This window comes from Struthio camelus, chromosome 23 (genome assembly GCF_040807025.1).
Source record: "Struthio camelus isolate bStrCam1 chromosome 23, bStrCam1.hap1, whole genome shotgun sequence".
NCBI lineage: Eukaryota > Metazoa > Chordata > Aves > Struthioniformes > Struthionidae > Struthio > Struthio camelus.
This window is the reverse complement of record NC_090964.1, coordinates 5,857,107-5,870,839: the sequence shown is the minus strand read 5'-3', so window position 1 is coordinate 5,870,839 and position 13,733 is coordinate 5,857,107. Positions and strand designations below refer to the sequence as shown.

General features: G+C 43.9%; 1 protein-coding gene across 8 annotated transcripts in view; it reads right to left on the bottom strand.

Moving 5' to 3' along the window:
- Positions 1-13,733, bottom strand: part of LOC104139569 (lethal(3)malignant brain tumor-like protein 3) — a 49,667-nt gene that overhangs the window by 15,374 nt on the left and 20,560 nt on the right. For all 8 annotated transcript variants that reach the window (XM_068917256.1, XM_068917258.1, XM_068917254.1 and 5 more), the window contains 9 exons: positions 13,492-13,583; positions 12,365-12,516; positions 10,770-10,846; positions 9,213-9,298; positions 4,095-4,205; positions 3,263-3,377; positions 3,054-3,153; positions 1,541-1,720; positions 19-150 (listed from right to left, as the gene is read on the bottom strand). In XM_068917256.1, coding sequence (XP_068773357.1) covers positions 19-150; positions 1,541-1,720; positions 3,054-3,153; positions 3,263-3,377; positions 4,095-4,205; positions 9,213-9,298; positions 10,770-10,846; positions 12,365-12,516; positions 13,492-13,583 — 1,045 coding nt within the window. The remainder of the gene's footprint in view (positions 1-18; positions 151-1,540; positions 1,721-3,053; positions 3,154-3,262; positions 3,378-4,094; positions 4,206-9,212; positions 9,299-10,769; positions 10,847-12,364; positions 12,517-13,491; positions 13,584-13,733) is intronic.

Genomic DNA, 13,733 nt, shown 5'->3' with positions numbered 1-13,733 from the left:
GCAAAAAATCTTATTTACTTTTTTGGTTTGGCTTTGATGGCTGCGGAGGATTCCTCTTCTACCCAGTCTCTCTCTTGATTGTTTTCAGACTGCTCCGACAGGCTGTGAAGGCTGCTTTGACACGATTTTTCACTGCCTTGCGCAGATTTTCTGTAGAGACAGGTAATTGATACTAGCTAGGCCGGCGTGCACTGTTCCCCTTTTCCCAGGGGAGAGCAAAGCTGGCTGTTTCTTGCAAGTGGAAGCACCAACCACCATCTAGCGGTGGAAGCTTCCCTCTCTCCCAGGACAATTATTGGTGCAGTACAAAGTGCTTTTTACTCTTTAGCGCCAATTCAGAGAGCTTACGGGAAATGCGTTTTCCCCTGTGGACTGAGGCTGTGATCCCAGCTGCTACAAGAAACCCACAGAAGCATGCATTCTGGTGAAATCAAGAGATTGCAGAGTTTTGAATCCTGACACCTCTGGATAACATTTAAGAGAGTTTGCATGACTGAGTTTGAGGCATAAATTGAGCTACACAGTTGTCCAGGGAAGGGACAAGCAGTAGGGCGTTACAAGATTTGCATAGTGAATTCAAACCTCCCACCCTCAGGAAATGAAAATATTTAGAAAAGAAATATATTACAGTTTGAAAATGCCTTTATCCTGGGAGGATCCTGAAGCTCTGAGAAAACTTTATGGTAACAGTGCCATTGAAACGCAGTCAATTCTGGGGTTGAAGCTAGCAAATAGAGAGCCCTGCACGCTACTGGGACGGGGAAAGGGCAACTTTGGCTACGTATGCCTGGGGAGAGAGAAGTATTCCTTTTGTCTTACCAAACATATCTTCAAAACGTTAACAATCTAAGCAAAGCACACAGGCTTTAAAATGTTTAAGAGTCCTCATATACTACAAAGACCAAAAGTATTGCTGGAGATCACCCTAGGGAGACAGGATTCCTCCAGGCTAAGGGTGACAACAGTTAAAGCCGTCACGTCCAGGCCAGTCCAACGACACGTTTTAACTGCCTCCTGCTGTCCAAGAACTAATACATGGATAATATGTATGTTATTTCAACAATACTCAAGTTTAAGATTTTCATACAAGATAACGAAATATCTGAAGGAGCTCAACTTGTTTGCCACGTGATACATATACGGTCATTACACCCACCAGCGTAACGCAGCCGACTCTGGGGTGGAATGCAGTTACAGTTTAATAGTGCAAAATAATCTTGCTTGACAGTTTTAGGACAGGAAATGAAGGAAAAGAATATATGTTAAATTGAAACAGCAAGGAAAAATTTATGGAGGCAGAATGCAATTTCCTTTGTTGGAATGTGACCAGAGCAGCAGGATTAAGGAATCAAGAAACCTATTAAGGCGTGTGAGGACACATAAGTGCACTGTTCTGTGTTAAGGTTGTCTGGGGCATGGGTTAACATTACAGGCAGAGGAACTCAAGACTTCACTGCTTCTCTGTCGATTCCTGCGTTTTTCAGCCTTGTAAAACAGTTTTGCTCCCTTGTTATCTGCAAAGGAAAAGGACTGGGCTCACCTGGAGTGTGGAGAGTCCTCCTGCGAAGACTCTCCTGCTCCCCCTAGAAATGGAGCAGCCGTATCTGGCCTCTTGTTTTTCTGAATGCTATGGCTAGGGGAGGGTCTCTCCCCACTCAGACGGTCCTGTAACACGTTCTCTCTGTTGAGATTCACATCCGAATATGGGCAGCCAACTAACCTGTGTTACCAAAAAAAGAGAGAAAGAGAATATGATGCATGTTTTTAGGTCATCTAGTCACACCAGCCTCAGGCAGACACATTCATCAACACACCCAGGAAAACACAACATTTCTGGGGATGCTGCAGAAATCTTTAGAGGAGCAGACTGTAGGCTTAATAGCTACAGGTGGTCGTGTGTGGCACAGAGCAAGAGAGCAGTAGCAGGCCAGGAAAGCAGATGGGGATGCTGCTTCATGCTGTGCTGGCAACTTAAAACGGGTGAGCATCAATATAAGCGAGAGAAAAATTAATCGCATAGGATGGTATGGAGAGAAGGGGAATAGCAAGCTGAGAGAGTTTTAAGGCAGGGGGTTGTCAGAAAGAGGAGCACAATGCTGCAAGGTTAATGGGATGAAGATGTTTCAAACACACAAGACAAGTTCTTTTGAGAGAACGAATAAGAGCATGAGGGGGAGCTGATCGGACATCGAAACTGAAATGACATCATCAAAACACAGGCAGGAGAACTTCTTTTTAAGTGTTTCATGTATTCCACCATGGTGCAGGACCCCACTACTGCTCCAAAGGACACAGCCTTATAAAAACAAAAGAACTGAGGCCAAAAACACTTCCAAAAGAGAGATATTATTACCCAGTTTTGAGCATAGGAAACCAGAGGACTGCATGGCAGAAGTAAAAAACAAAGTCACCTAACTCACATTTTCAAAGTCAGCCTAGTCAGAGAACAACAGCGCTCTTCCTCTCTAGCCTGTTTGAGCAACATTTCACGAAAACAAAACACAGTCCTGCAAATTTCACTCTGAAAACTTCAAAGCCCTTACCACGTTATGTGACACTGGATCTTCAGAACTCCTCTCTGTGATTGTTTTTGTGCTCTGTAAGATGATCTAACCAGGAAAAATCCTCCTTTTCCAACAAGACATAAGAATTCGGAGGCAGAGCACAAAACAAGAGCTAGCTCTCCCCACACCTACGCTATAACAACTTATCCCCACTCTCTCTCCCTTTAACTGCCTGCTGGCATACTGTTCTTGGGTATGTTATTCTACAAAAGAAATTCCTTCACTGATGCTGGGAAGTAGAAATCGGACTGAATTAACCTAAGCTAGATTACATTGCAGTTGCAATGATTCTACTGGGGTAAACTGAATTGACGTGGAATAGCACATTTAGACACAAGAGGGAGCTGCAGCTGCAGTTATAACCATCTCCAGAACAACCACCCTGCAATGATATCAGTGTAATGCAGGTGCTTACTGCTGCATTACTACTACAAACAGCAACCAGAATCGGACAGGCAGAGCACTTATAAGGAGACCTCATACACGTACGTATAATGTGTTCCATATCGTGGTCCCTTGACATGACCGATGCCGTGACAGCCCGGAGTAGGACACGTTTGTCCCACTGTTCCCACTGGGCCAACAGCACCTGATAAAGAAGAAAAAGTTAAAAAGATTCGTAAAAGCTTCCTGCATTTGAAGAGCAAGTTGCACTTAAGAAAATGTACAACATGACAATACGATGTCATCTATTTTACCTAGTGGGACTTGCAAAGCATGTCCAGTTTTCGCACACCAGCCTACTGGGTGAACATCAGGGCTGTCCGCATCGACCCAGAAATCATAATTACGGTCCCAACCATCGAAATGTATCTAAAAGAAGCACATAGCACACAGCCTCAGTGAGGGATACAGTTAAGTATATGACTCAGCTTTTATTTTAACTTCTCCCTTTGTTTCATCTTGCTCAGCTCGGGCTGACTCATTTGATTCTTTAAGGCATGCACAATCAGCCTTCGTACGCTCAGCATAACTATTTGTTTTCCTGACCCCCCCAGTTATGTTTCACAGAACAAAGAGGTTCTGGTGACACGGTCAAATCACAGGGCCTACAAGAAAGCATAGAGCACGGGTTGCCCATCAAACTCTTCATTTCAAGACTAGAGACAGAATTGCAGAATTTTTTTCTTCTGAGAATCCAAAAACACCATAAAAGCCAATGAGTTTGGCCGGTTTTGCAGTGAACAGACTAGAATTTTCTACTGGATGAAGGGAATAGTAGTAAGATTTGAAATGCTTCGCGTTGTTGGTTCAGATCCAGGTCAGGTTGACAGAGACTAAAGACTACTGCTGTTTAAAGGCTGCTGGGTTGTTTATGTCGTAGAGTTTCAGGCAAATGCATGGCCACACTACAAATCATGCTGCTATATTTGGCAAAACTTGACTTTTTCTTTGCAATCACCGTAGTAAGACTGAGAATCAAATGGCCAGTGGGGAGGAGACTCCGCTCCCACCCCGTATCATCCTTCAGGAAGGAGGCCCGTTGCCAAGGAGGCTCCATCAACACAGCCTTCATTTTTGAGGTTGTACCTTGATGCGACGGTCGTCTTTGTCAACTATTGTTGCCACTCTTATTAAGATGGGATTTCTTCTGTCCACAGCCTCTAGCTTCATATTAACTTGGAATCCGTGAGCAGGACGCTGGAAAAGAACATTGAGAGTAGAACGCAAAACACAGACAACGTTAAGAGAGCCCGAAACACCCCACTGTTGAGCACTGCTCTTCATTACATATTACTTGATGTGGAGGATCTTGTTTTGGTCACTGTGGACATTGCTCATGTCCCACAAGCCCCCACTTTAACAGTTAGCAAACGGTTAAGGCACTGTCAGCTCCTGAGCACAAGAGTTTAGCGGTACAGGAACGGCACCATCTCTTAATGGGAAAAGGACTTCGAGTTAGGGGCTGAACTAAGCTGAGGCACCACTCATGGGCAGCCTGTCTTGCTGCCACTTGTGGTCTTTTCTTTTCAGGGAAAAAGCACAGTGAGCATTCATCTGATGATCTCAATCCCACCAATTCTACCCGCTTGAAAGTCACTTAACCATCTGAAGAAATCTAAGTAATGTATCCTTCCTGGCATCAGATGCAGCAATCTCTGCCTAAGCCTTTGGATACTACTGGGAGTCACATCTTCCTAAGCCTTCATTTGGCAGGTGGGCTGGAAAATGCAATTGGTTTCGCTTCACTGCAGTGCAAAGTTTTTCTCTGATACAAACATTTTGTCATACCTGTAACTTCACACTGAGGACACCCCCTTTCCTTCCCAGCGTGAGAAGAACTCATAGTGGGAAAATCCCTGTTACCAAGGCAACTGCAGGTATTTCAGACCTTTGCTTTGAGCCTGGGCTTAGACCTGCCTCAGGAAGAGCTCTCCAGAACATCACCTTCCAAAGCTAAAGAATATCGCACTAAACACAGCTTTAAAAGCGCTATTCAACTCGACTCACTTGCAGCAGAGCGCCGACATCAAATGCAGGAAACGCAAGAATATTCTTCCTTTTCAAAGTACTTAGTGGACAAGCAATAGGTGGAAGGGGGAAAAAAAGGCTGTACAGAATTGAGGGAAGGGCAGAAAAGTCAGACCCAGGAAACTAGGAACTGCATTAAGGAATTGTTAGTATTGCAGGCACCAAGGTATAGAGCTGGTCTGAGCTCAGTAGACAACATAACCAAGGGGACGCACTCCAACCTGAAGTGTCGCTGGTGAGGGACAATGGCGGAGGGCCAGGGACTGAGCCTAGAGGTCAAGATGGACACTAGTATCTACTCTGATAACTAGCATCTACTTGTTACCGACTGCTGAAATGACGGCGCTGGGGAACAGCGCTGGGACTCCGGAGCGGTTCCAACTGGAGTCGTCTCACATCTGCAGTTGCTGACTCACCCTTTTCCAAATCATCTCCCTCGAACCCTAGCGGGTTTTTTTAACTATTTTGTAAAAACATCAGAATGTCCTTTATCTGATGCACCCCCTTTGCAACACCCACAGATGTAAACCTCCAAATAACAGGCAGCATTTACAAATTTTTCCATTTATCTTTAAATTCCTCCTCTGAACTCCTCAGCTGGGGGTTATGCAGCAGTGGATACTCATTCAAGATGCGCCCTCCTTCACTTGTGCACACAATGGTCAGGATTTTAGGCAGAGATGACAGTTATTTCTAAGTCATGTGCCTGAACAAGACCAGAAGGTTTATGAAAAGATGATTATAATCCCTCTTTCCTCACAATCTTACCTTATTTACTGTCAGTAGCTAGGGGGAAGGAAGGAAGCTCACTTCCAAGATAAGGGGATTACCAGACTCGAAATCTAAAGTTCCTCTTTGGTTCTTCACACAGATGCAGACATTTAGCCATAGGCTTCCAGCCACGCGACACACCAGAACCTGGACAACCTAAGCCACTTTTAGTTCTAAGAGTGTCTTGCTGACCTCGTCTTTCCTTCTTGGGGAAAGAAGTCAGGGAACAAAATTCTGCTCAAACGATGAGCAAGGCTACCTGTTTAAGCACTGCTGGCATTTTTGGCATTGGCTTCTGAACGCTTCTGAACTGACACCTCACGACAGCGGACAGAAACAGTGACAGAAGTACTGACAATGAAGCTGTCTCCTCCTGCGTTTTTGGGTGGTGAAGTCCAGATATAGAATCTGCTATTTGTGCTGACGATCAGCGTCTCCAGACTCTGTATGATAGCTCTTGAAAACTGCTAAAAATTAATTCAGTGAGAAATGCCAGTTCTGGCTCTCAACCCATATTTTTATGTACTGATTTGCTGTAATTGCTAGCTGCAATAGTAATAATAATAATAATAAAATCCATAACTGTGCCATGTATTTGCACTTGAGACCAGACCAGGCTAGAAACATAATGAAATGTGATCTGGGAAGAGCTCTATTAACCATTAATGAATCAAATGCTATTTTTTTCTGTCTCATTTTTGAAATACAGACTTGGATATTAATTTATATTAGGGAGTTTCATGAGACCCATAATCAGCCCTCCCTACTGTTCTCTCAAAGCCAGATTTTTGAAGGAGCAAAGCAATGGCCGCAGAGAAGATGGTAATATGGGCTAAAAAGTCAGGTAAGGCAAATGCATGCCCCTTGGAAAGACACTGCATTTTGGAAGAATCCAAAAGAGGGAGTAGCCAGTACTGAACAGGCTCCCTGTCCTGAGTATCTTTGGGTGACATTTCTCATGTTTTCCGAAAATCTCCTTTCATAGTCTGAAAATTTGAGGGAACAGGGGCGCAATGATAGATTACTGAGGATTTAAGACTGGGAATTTTAAACGGGTCATACTTCACCGTTTCTTTCTATGTCATGAAGAATTTTATCACCTTTTCAAAATATTTGTGTCTACACAAAATTAGTCCTATTGTTCCTGTGTAGACCAATTACTGCATTCTTTCTCTCTTGATATATTGAAGGTTCCCATTTTCCAGTGCGGCTGGGATTTCACCAGCCCAGCTCAGAAAAAGGCTGAGCCTACACTAGGGGCAACAAAAGGCTCCTGCTGACAAGCTTCATTGATTATCCAGCGCACCGGCTCTCAGGTGGTTCACGTGCTGCGCTTACGATTGAAGACATTGTCTGTCCGAGTGTGGAAAACCTTAACCCAAGGGATGCTTTGGAGCGTCACCGTCCTGCAGAAGACTCCAGCTGTGGCCTTCTCGTTCTCTAGGGAGGCAAGAACGGCCTCTTCCTACTCTGCAATACCCCCTTGCAGCCTACACACGGACACCTGCTGTAATCTCACAATTATCAGTCTTGTCTGAGTCTTGTCCCTTATCTGAGGCCTCTCTGATTGCTTCTCCCTCCTCACTCCCAAAGAGCTTACCACCAAAATATACTGGAGGGCAGCAGGTATTAACCTGCAAGTCTAACTTCATCGAGTGCAACAGCACAGAGTTTTTTTTACCTACTGCAAAGTTTAGCCAGGTGAGCCATCAGCCCGGAAGAAGCTGCTATGACATGAAAAAACAATGTTAAAAGTATGGGGTTTTTTAAAAGTTGTGTTAAAGGGGTTTCTGTTTGTTTTTGCTCCAGATAAATGCACCGAAATTCGCTAAAACAAACTGAAGCCCATGTTCCCAATGTTGAAAGAACTATCTTCAGATTCGGTCTGAAGGACGGTCTTGCACCATCTAGGAGTTTGGCAGAAGTGCTCTATCATCTGGTAGCATGCTCATTTCAGCCTCACCAACCAGGGGAAGAAGGATCTGCACAATTTGTGAGGTAAAAGTACTTTAGAAGAGTTTCTTGAAGAGACAGTTTCAGGCAGTAACACACACCAGTCCTGGACCAGCTCCAGGGGGAAGTGGACCAGATCACCCTACCCACAATACCAAAGGAGAAACAGGCAGGCGCAGAGCCTTTCTTAAGCTCCTTAAGGAAACCACAACTGGTTTTGACTTCCTTTGGGACCACCAGAAGGCAGACAGACACTGACAAGGTCCGTTTCCCAAAGAAGAGGATCTGAATCCCTGCTATTAAATTCGAGGTGGGGAAGGCCATACACAAGCACTGCGTAAAATGGAGACTGTGGGACCCAGCAGCTACAGCGTAGCAGAGATGCAGGATGCGAGAAAGAAAAGATGCTTTGTTGTCTCCTCATTTATTTCAGTGCAGACTTTGCCTGCGGCTTGGCTGGCAACTAGAATTACATCCCCCAAGTTACTACAGAGAGATTTTTCCCTTCCCCTAGAGTTAGGCAGCTCCAATGAAACCTTCTTGCTTGCTCAGCTTGCTTGTTGAGCAAGCAAGGAACTGCATCAAGACCCCATCCCTTCCCATTTCTCCAAAGGGCCTCCAGGCCCCGTTCCCGTTCCCCGCATTCCCCTGCCCTGCCCAACGCCTGCTAACTACTCGACGGGCGAGACGCAGCACCTCCGTGCTTGCAGTGCTGCCTTCCCCGCTCTTCTGTCTATCACTTCTCTACTCACGCATCAATATTTAGAAGATCTGTAAGAAAACATCATCTTTGAGTCCTCTCAATTCCAGACATATTTGAGGAACAACTTATCTAGGGGAGGGGGGGACACCTAATGGAGGAATTACACATTGTCCCCCAAGCACACACACCCCCACCTCTTCCTCCCTCTCCTGCAAAACGTCCCCAGTTCGAGGCCAGTGACATCCTCTTCTGATCCCAGTGAAGGGAGAGTCTGGAAAGTCTGCTCAACCAGCAGGAGTCCCGCTCAGATGTCACCTGGGAGGTTCCCTTTGCCTACCCAGTCGGACCACGAGCAGAACACCAGCTCTTTCTCCTCTCCGTGCCTTCCTGAAGTGAGGCGCTGCCCTTCAGGCATTCCTCCAAAAGCTGCAATTGTCTGTATGCACTGGAGGTTTGTCCCTTAAATCTGCTATTGGAGGAACTGAAAACATTCAGTCAAAAATTCTTTCAAAGACAGCTTTTCACTGCATTTTTTTTTTTTTTAAGTCCTATAGTGTGCTCTTGTGTTTTCTTTAACCAACAGAGAGGAATGATCTTAAACTCAGGCTCAAAGCAAAAAACCACAGTTTTAACCGTTTGGCACAGACACGGTGAACCACCGTCACATAAAAGATCTAGAAAGAAAGGCCAAATAGCAGCATGGTTTCCCCTACTCTCCTGACTTGAGAAAATCAAAGAGATTCACCAACCAGTTTGAATGCTCTCGCTGGGGCTGCCTGGGAATTGGTTTCTTCCAAATACTTCTCCCATGAGAAGGCTTTGGGATCCTTGTATCCTAGAGGGGGAAAAAAAAGAAAAAAGAAAAAAAAAAGGAGGATTAACATTTGGAAAAAAACACCTGCAGTTATTTGTTACAAACAACAGAAAGGAAGCTATGTAGCACATGCCTATTGTGTCAATTTAGCACTTATAAAGGACGGCACTGGAAAGTGATCTGTTTATTCATGCACACCACTTACAGCACACACAACAGCACGGCAGAGTTCCACAGCTTCTACACAAGGCTTTAACCCTGCCGGGAAAAACTTGAACAGTTTATTTCTGTACAACTTAATCAATTCTTATTCTCTTGAGAAAGCTGCCAATTAAAAGCAAGTCGGAGGATTTTGTGATGTGGAATGGCACCACCAAATTAATTTCTTATTTTATTAACTAGTCTGTGTGTGAGTGGCTGTCAGAGTGTAGAAACTTCTCATCGCCTCCTACCTACTCACCCATAGCTGGGTAAAATTAGCAGCCTGGAGATAAAAGACTCCATCACCATTACCATAATTTTGGGGGTTTGCTACTGGAACGACAATGGAACGTCTCTCTCTGGCAGCAACTTCTAAGCTACATTTAAGAAACGTTTCTACCTCATTTTCCTTGTTATTTGAGTATTTTTGTAGCTTCAGCGTTCTCTTTTGGCAGGAGGGCTCTTCACAAAACGCATAGGGCAGTTTGCAAATTGCTCCGCATATGAATCTCTCAGCGGAGAAATCAGAACTAGCTGCAGATTCTGCTAGGAGCATAGGCAATTCTGATTTTAGTAGGGGAGCTGCTCGCCACAACCTCGTCGCCTGCTGCAGCAGAGGGAACAGATGGGGTGCTGCTGAAGAGTAAGAGTTTATAACCCCATTAGCATCTGCAGTGAAGCCACAAAGGCTAATCCTTCATTCTTGAGGGAGCTTGTATTGCCACCCACTCTACTAAATCTGATAATCGGTAATTACAGAACTTTTTGCTCCAGGGCTGTCAATCTAGCAAGCAGCAGACATGATTTTTTTTTTAAAATTTTTAAGGTGAACGAGAGCTGTCAAGGCCTGAAAACAACATTGATTTTCCTGTAGGCTCTGTCCTTTCTCATTTGCCACCACTTCTTTTCATTTACTGAATGCCAGAGCAGCAGAAGAAAAGACGTGGCTGCAGTTAATCCTTCATTTCCAAAAATTCCATCTTACCGTCGACAAAATTGTGATACTTTTTCTTCCAGCTCACCTTAGAGGAAATACTGCAAATACCTCAGAACTCCCTTTCCCTTCTGAAATCAAATTCTACTGCAAATTACCAAACCTCATTCCACTGCTTGAAAGAGCTATAAAACAAAATAAACTACAGCGGCAACAAATATGAACAATAACATTGTTCAGTCAGTAGAGAAAAGAGAACTGAATGGAACCTGTAACTTGCAAATATATAATTACATGGAAGATGGAGCTTGCAGGTTTTTTGACTGAGGCAGGAAATAAGTCTCACTTTCAACATACCAGGTGGTGGTGTCAGTAGGGTTCCAGTTTCTTGGCAGTAACCAACAGGACGAATATACGGGCTGCTAGCCTCGCACCTGAATCAAAAAGAAAGAACTGGCCTCAGCCAATTTCAAAGCACGAAGAAACACAGAAATTCAAATGCTGCCTGATATGCCTTTGCTGGGGCAACAGATGCTTTCGGTGGGTGTGATCACAGTGTAAAAGACCAGCGTCACCTTCTTAGAATTTATCAAGTTAAATTTTCAAGGCATGCAGGCTGCTCCAAAAGACAGGCAAACACAAAGAAGCCTTAGAATATAGTTGGTGCTTAAAAAAAAAAGAGTGAAAGTTGCATGCTTCTTTAAAAAACATGGACCATACAGACCACCATTCAGCCTGAACACAGATTGTCAAAGTTAAAACAAAAAAAACCACTCACCACTAACAGAAACTCTATTAATTTGGAAGAAGGGGCAATGACTTTCAAGGCTTTACCTTACACATGCATGTTAGCCATTAATTATAGCCGAAAACTAGTGGTTTTTGGCTTGGCTCCTAATTTTATTGCACGTTTTGATCTTGAGTCCCCAAAGAGGAAGAGAGGCCAATTTGAGATAGCCCCTTCAGGCACATCTGCTCCAAGGAAGGGATCACAGCAGTCTCTCAGACCCGGAAAAGCCTATGTGGTTTCAGCCAAACTATACTTTGAAGCTTTGTTTGTTTGTATCTTTTATTGCAGTTTTCAAATTCAAAGCAAAACATGGCATGGGAACAAAGCTTCACAGACGAAAATAGTAAAGGAATAAGATCTAAAGCCCTGTAAATTGAAACACTGATGTTATAAAGCTCTGGGTGACTAAGGCAAAGAAAGAAAAGATCAACCAGCCACCAAGCAGGTGCCTACTCTGAAGAAAGAGCAATACAGGGCATTCTCTTTTGTTTTTTATAGACAAATAGAAAGTGTCTCATTTCATATGGGTTGGAAAACATGCACTATAGAGGGAAAACATTTCCTTTATTAATGCTCCACCTGGCCCCAGAATGAGGGCAGAGGATCAAGATTCTCAGGTGTGAAACACAACTGAAGTGCAGGTCAGGACTTAAAAGCCTATGGCAACCATTTTTACTTTAAAGGCACCTCATCTCAACTCCACCGAAACAAATGGAAAGATTTGTACCGACTCCAGTACAGCCTGCTTCCAAATACAAGTCTGCAGAGACATGCCATCGCCTGTTGCTAGTTCTGGAGGAGAGGATGCTACCACTTCCAGGTGTCTGTCACTACCGAGTGGAGCTTATCCCCCCTTCAGCTCTGCCAGTGCAACGGATAAGGTGAATGCTCCTTAATCTTCTCTGTATCAGCCAGCCACATTACCTCAAGTTCTTCACCGACAGTTGAAGCTAACCCCACTAATTTTGCACTGACCCAACCAAACAGCACTCAAACAGCAGGGGAAACTACTGGGCAACTGGCACTTAAACACAAAAAAACCCAAAAAACACAGTTATCCAGACATTTCAGAACTGACTTAAGATCCCAACTACCCTTAGTGAAAAGGTGAAATAAACCACAATCTATTTGCTGATATATTTTAGAAACAGATTTCCTTTACCAGTAGTCATAACTCTCATTCCAGTTATCAAAATGAATCAGCAGGCGGTTATCCAACATGTCAGTGATGGTTGCGACGCCCATCAGCGACGGATTCTTCTTGTCCACTGCCTCTAGTTTCATTCCCAGACGAAAACCGGATGGCGTGACAGGCTGAGAAACAGGACACCGGGAAAGGGAACATCAGCCACATTGTAGATTGGGCCAATTTAAATTGCCGTTATAAATGCATTTGTTGCAGGTTTTAACCCCGAAACTCACAGACCAAAATACGCTATAGTTACTAGCTTCATGGTACATCTGGCAAGAGAGCTACAGACAAGATTCCCACACACGTTCTGATACTAATTGTTACTATTTCTAAAAAAAGGCCTGAACAGCAGGATCTCCAGGTACGCAACACTACAGACTCAAAGGCAGCAGACACACCGAGTCTTCTGGTGATAAGTGTGAGCACTGCAGCTCCTGTCTTATTAGGGGAGAAGTTGGAGAAGCTTCAAGGTAAAAAGGTGAATTGGTCAGAGGCAGAGCTACACGGTCAGGCCCTGATCCTACCGAAGTCAACGCTCTGTCCATCTGCAGCCTCAAATCCACTATGTTGTGGATTTTGTGTCTTGTGAGTGACACAAAACGGGAATGGGCACTATGCAAGAACCGAGGCCAACAGCTAAAAGCAAAACAACGCTGGGTGAAGGATGAAAAATGTTCAGGCTCCATAACCTGATGATGGATCCCATGGTGCACGTGAGCGTGCTGCTGGAAAGCAGAAATTATTTTGCAAATTATTAAAATAGAGGAAAGTAACACAAATATTTTGACTGTGGGGACGCAGCAAAACAGATTGTTGCAATATATTTAACAAATGGTAGTGTAAATCTTTCCTCCAATATTAAGGAGGAGGGAAAACAAATTCTCCATCTGGAAAGCCAGTGACTGGGGAAGGAAGAAAAATAGCACTAGTTTCCCATCTTACAAATAAATCACAGCAGGAAATAGCTTGCATCTGATTGCACGCCATGGTTGTACCTCTGGCATGAATGTATTAAAAAAACACGTAAATATTCCAGTCAAAACTTGCTTCACATCAGACCTATTTGAAAACGAATTGTATTCAATACCACCACTTACTGTGCTGAGAGTCTTGAAAAGGCTTTTTGGAGCTGCTTGAGCTTTGCAATTCTTCAAATATGAAGTCCAATTAAATTCGCCTTCCTTGAAACCTAGAAGGAGAGATAAAAGATTGTTTTACACAGCCCCATTACATTCAAATTGGTTTTTCAGAAATGGAAATTACCTGGGAAGAATTTGAACTTTGCATGATAACTGCCCTCATACAATCTCCAAGGGTTATACATTTCCGCTAAAACATT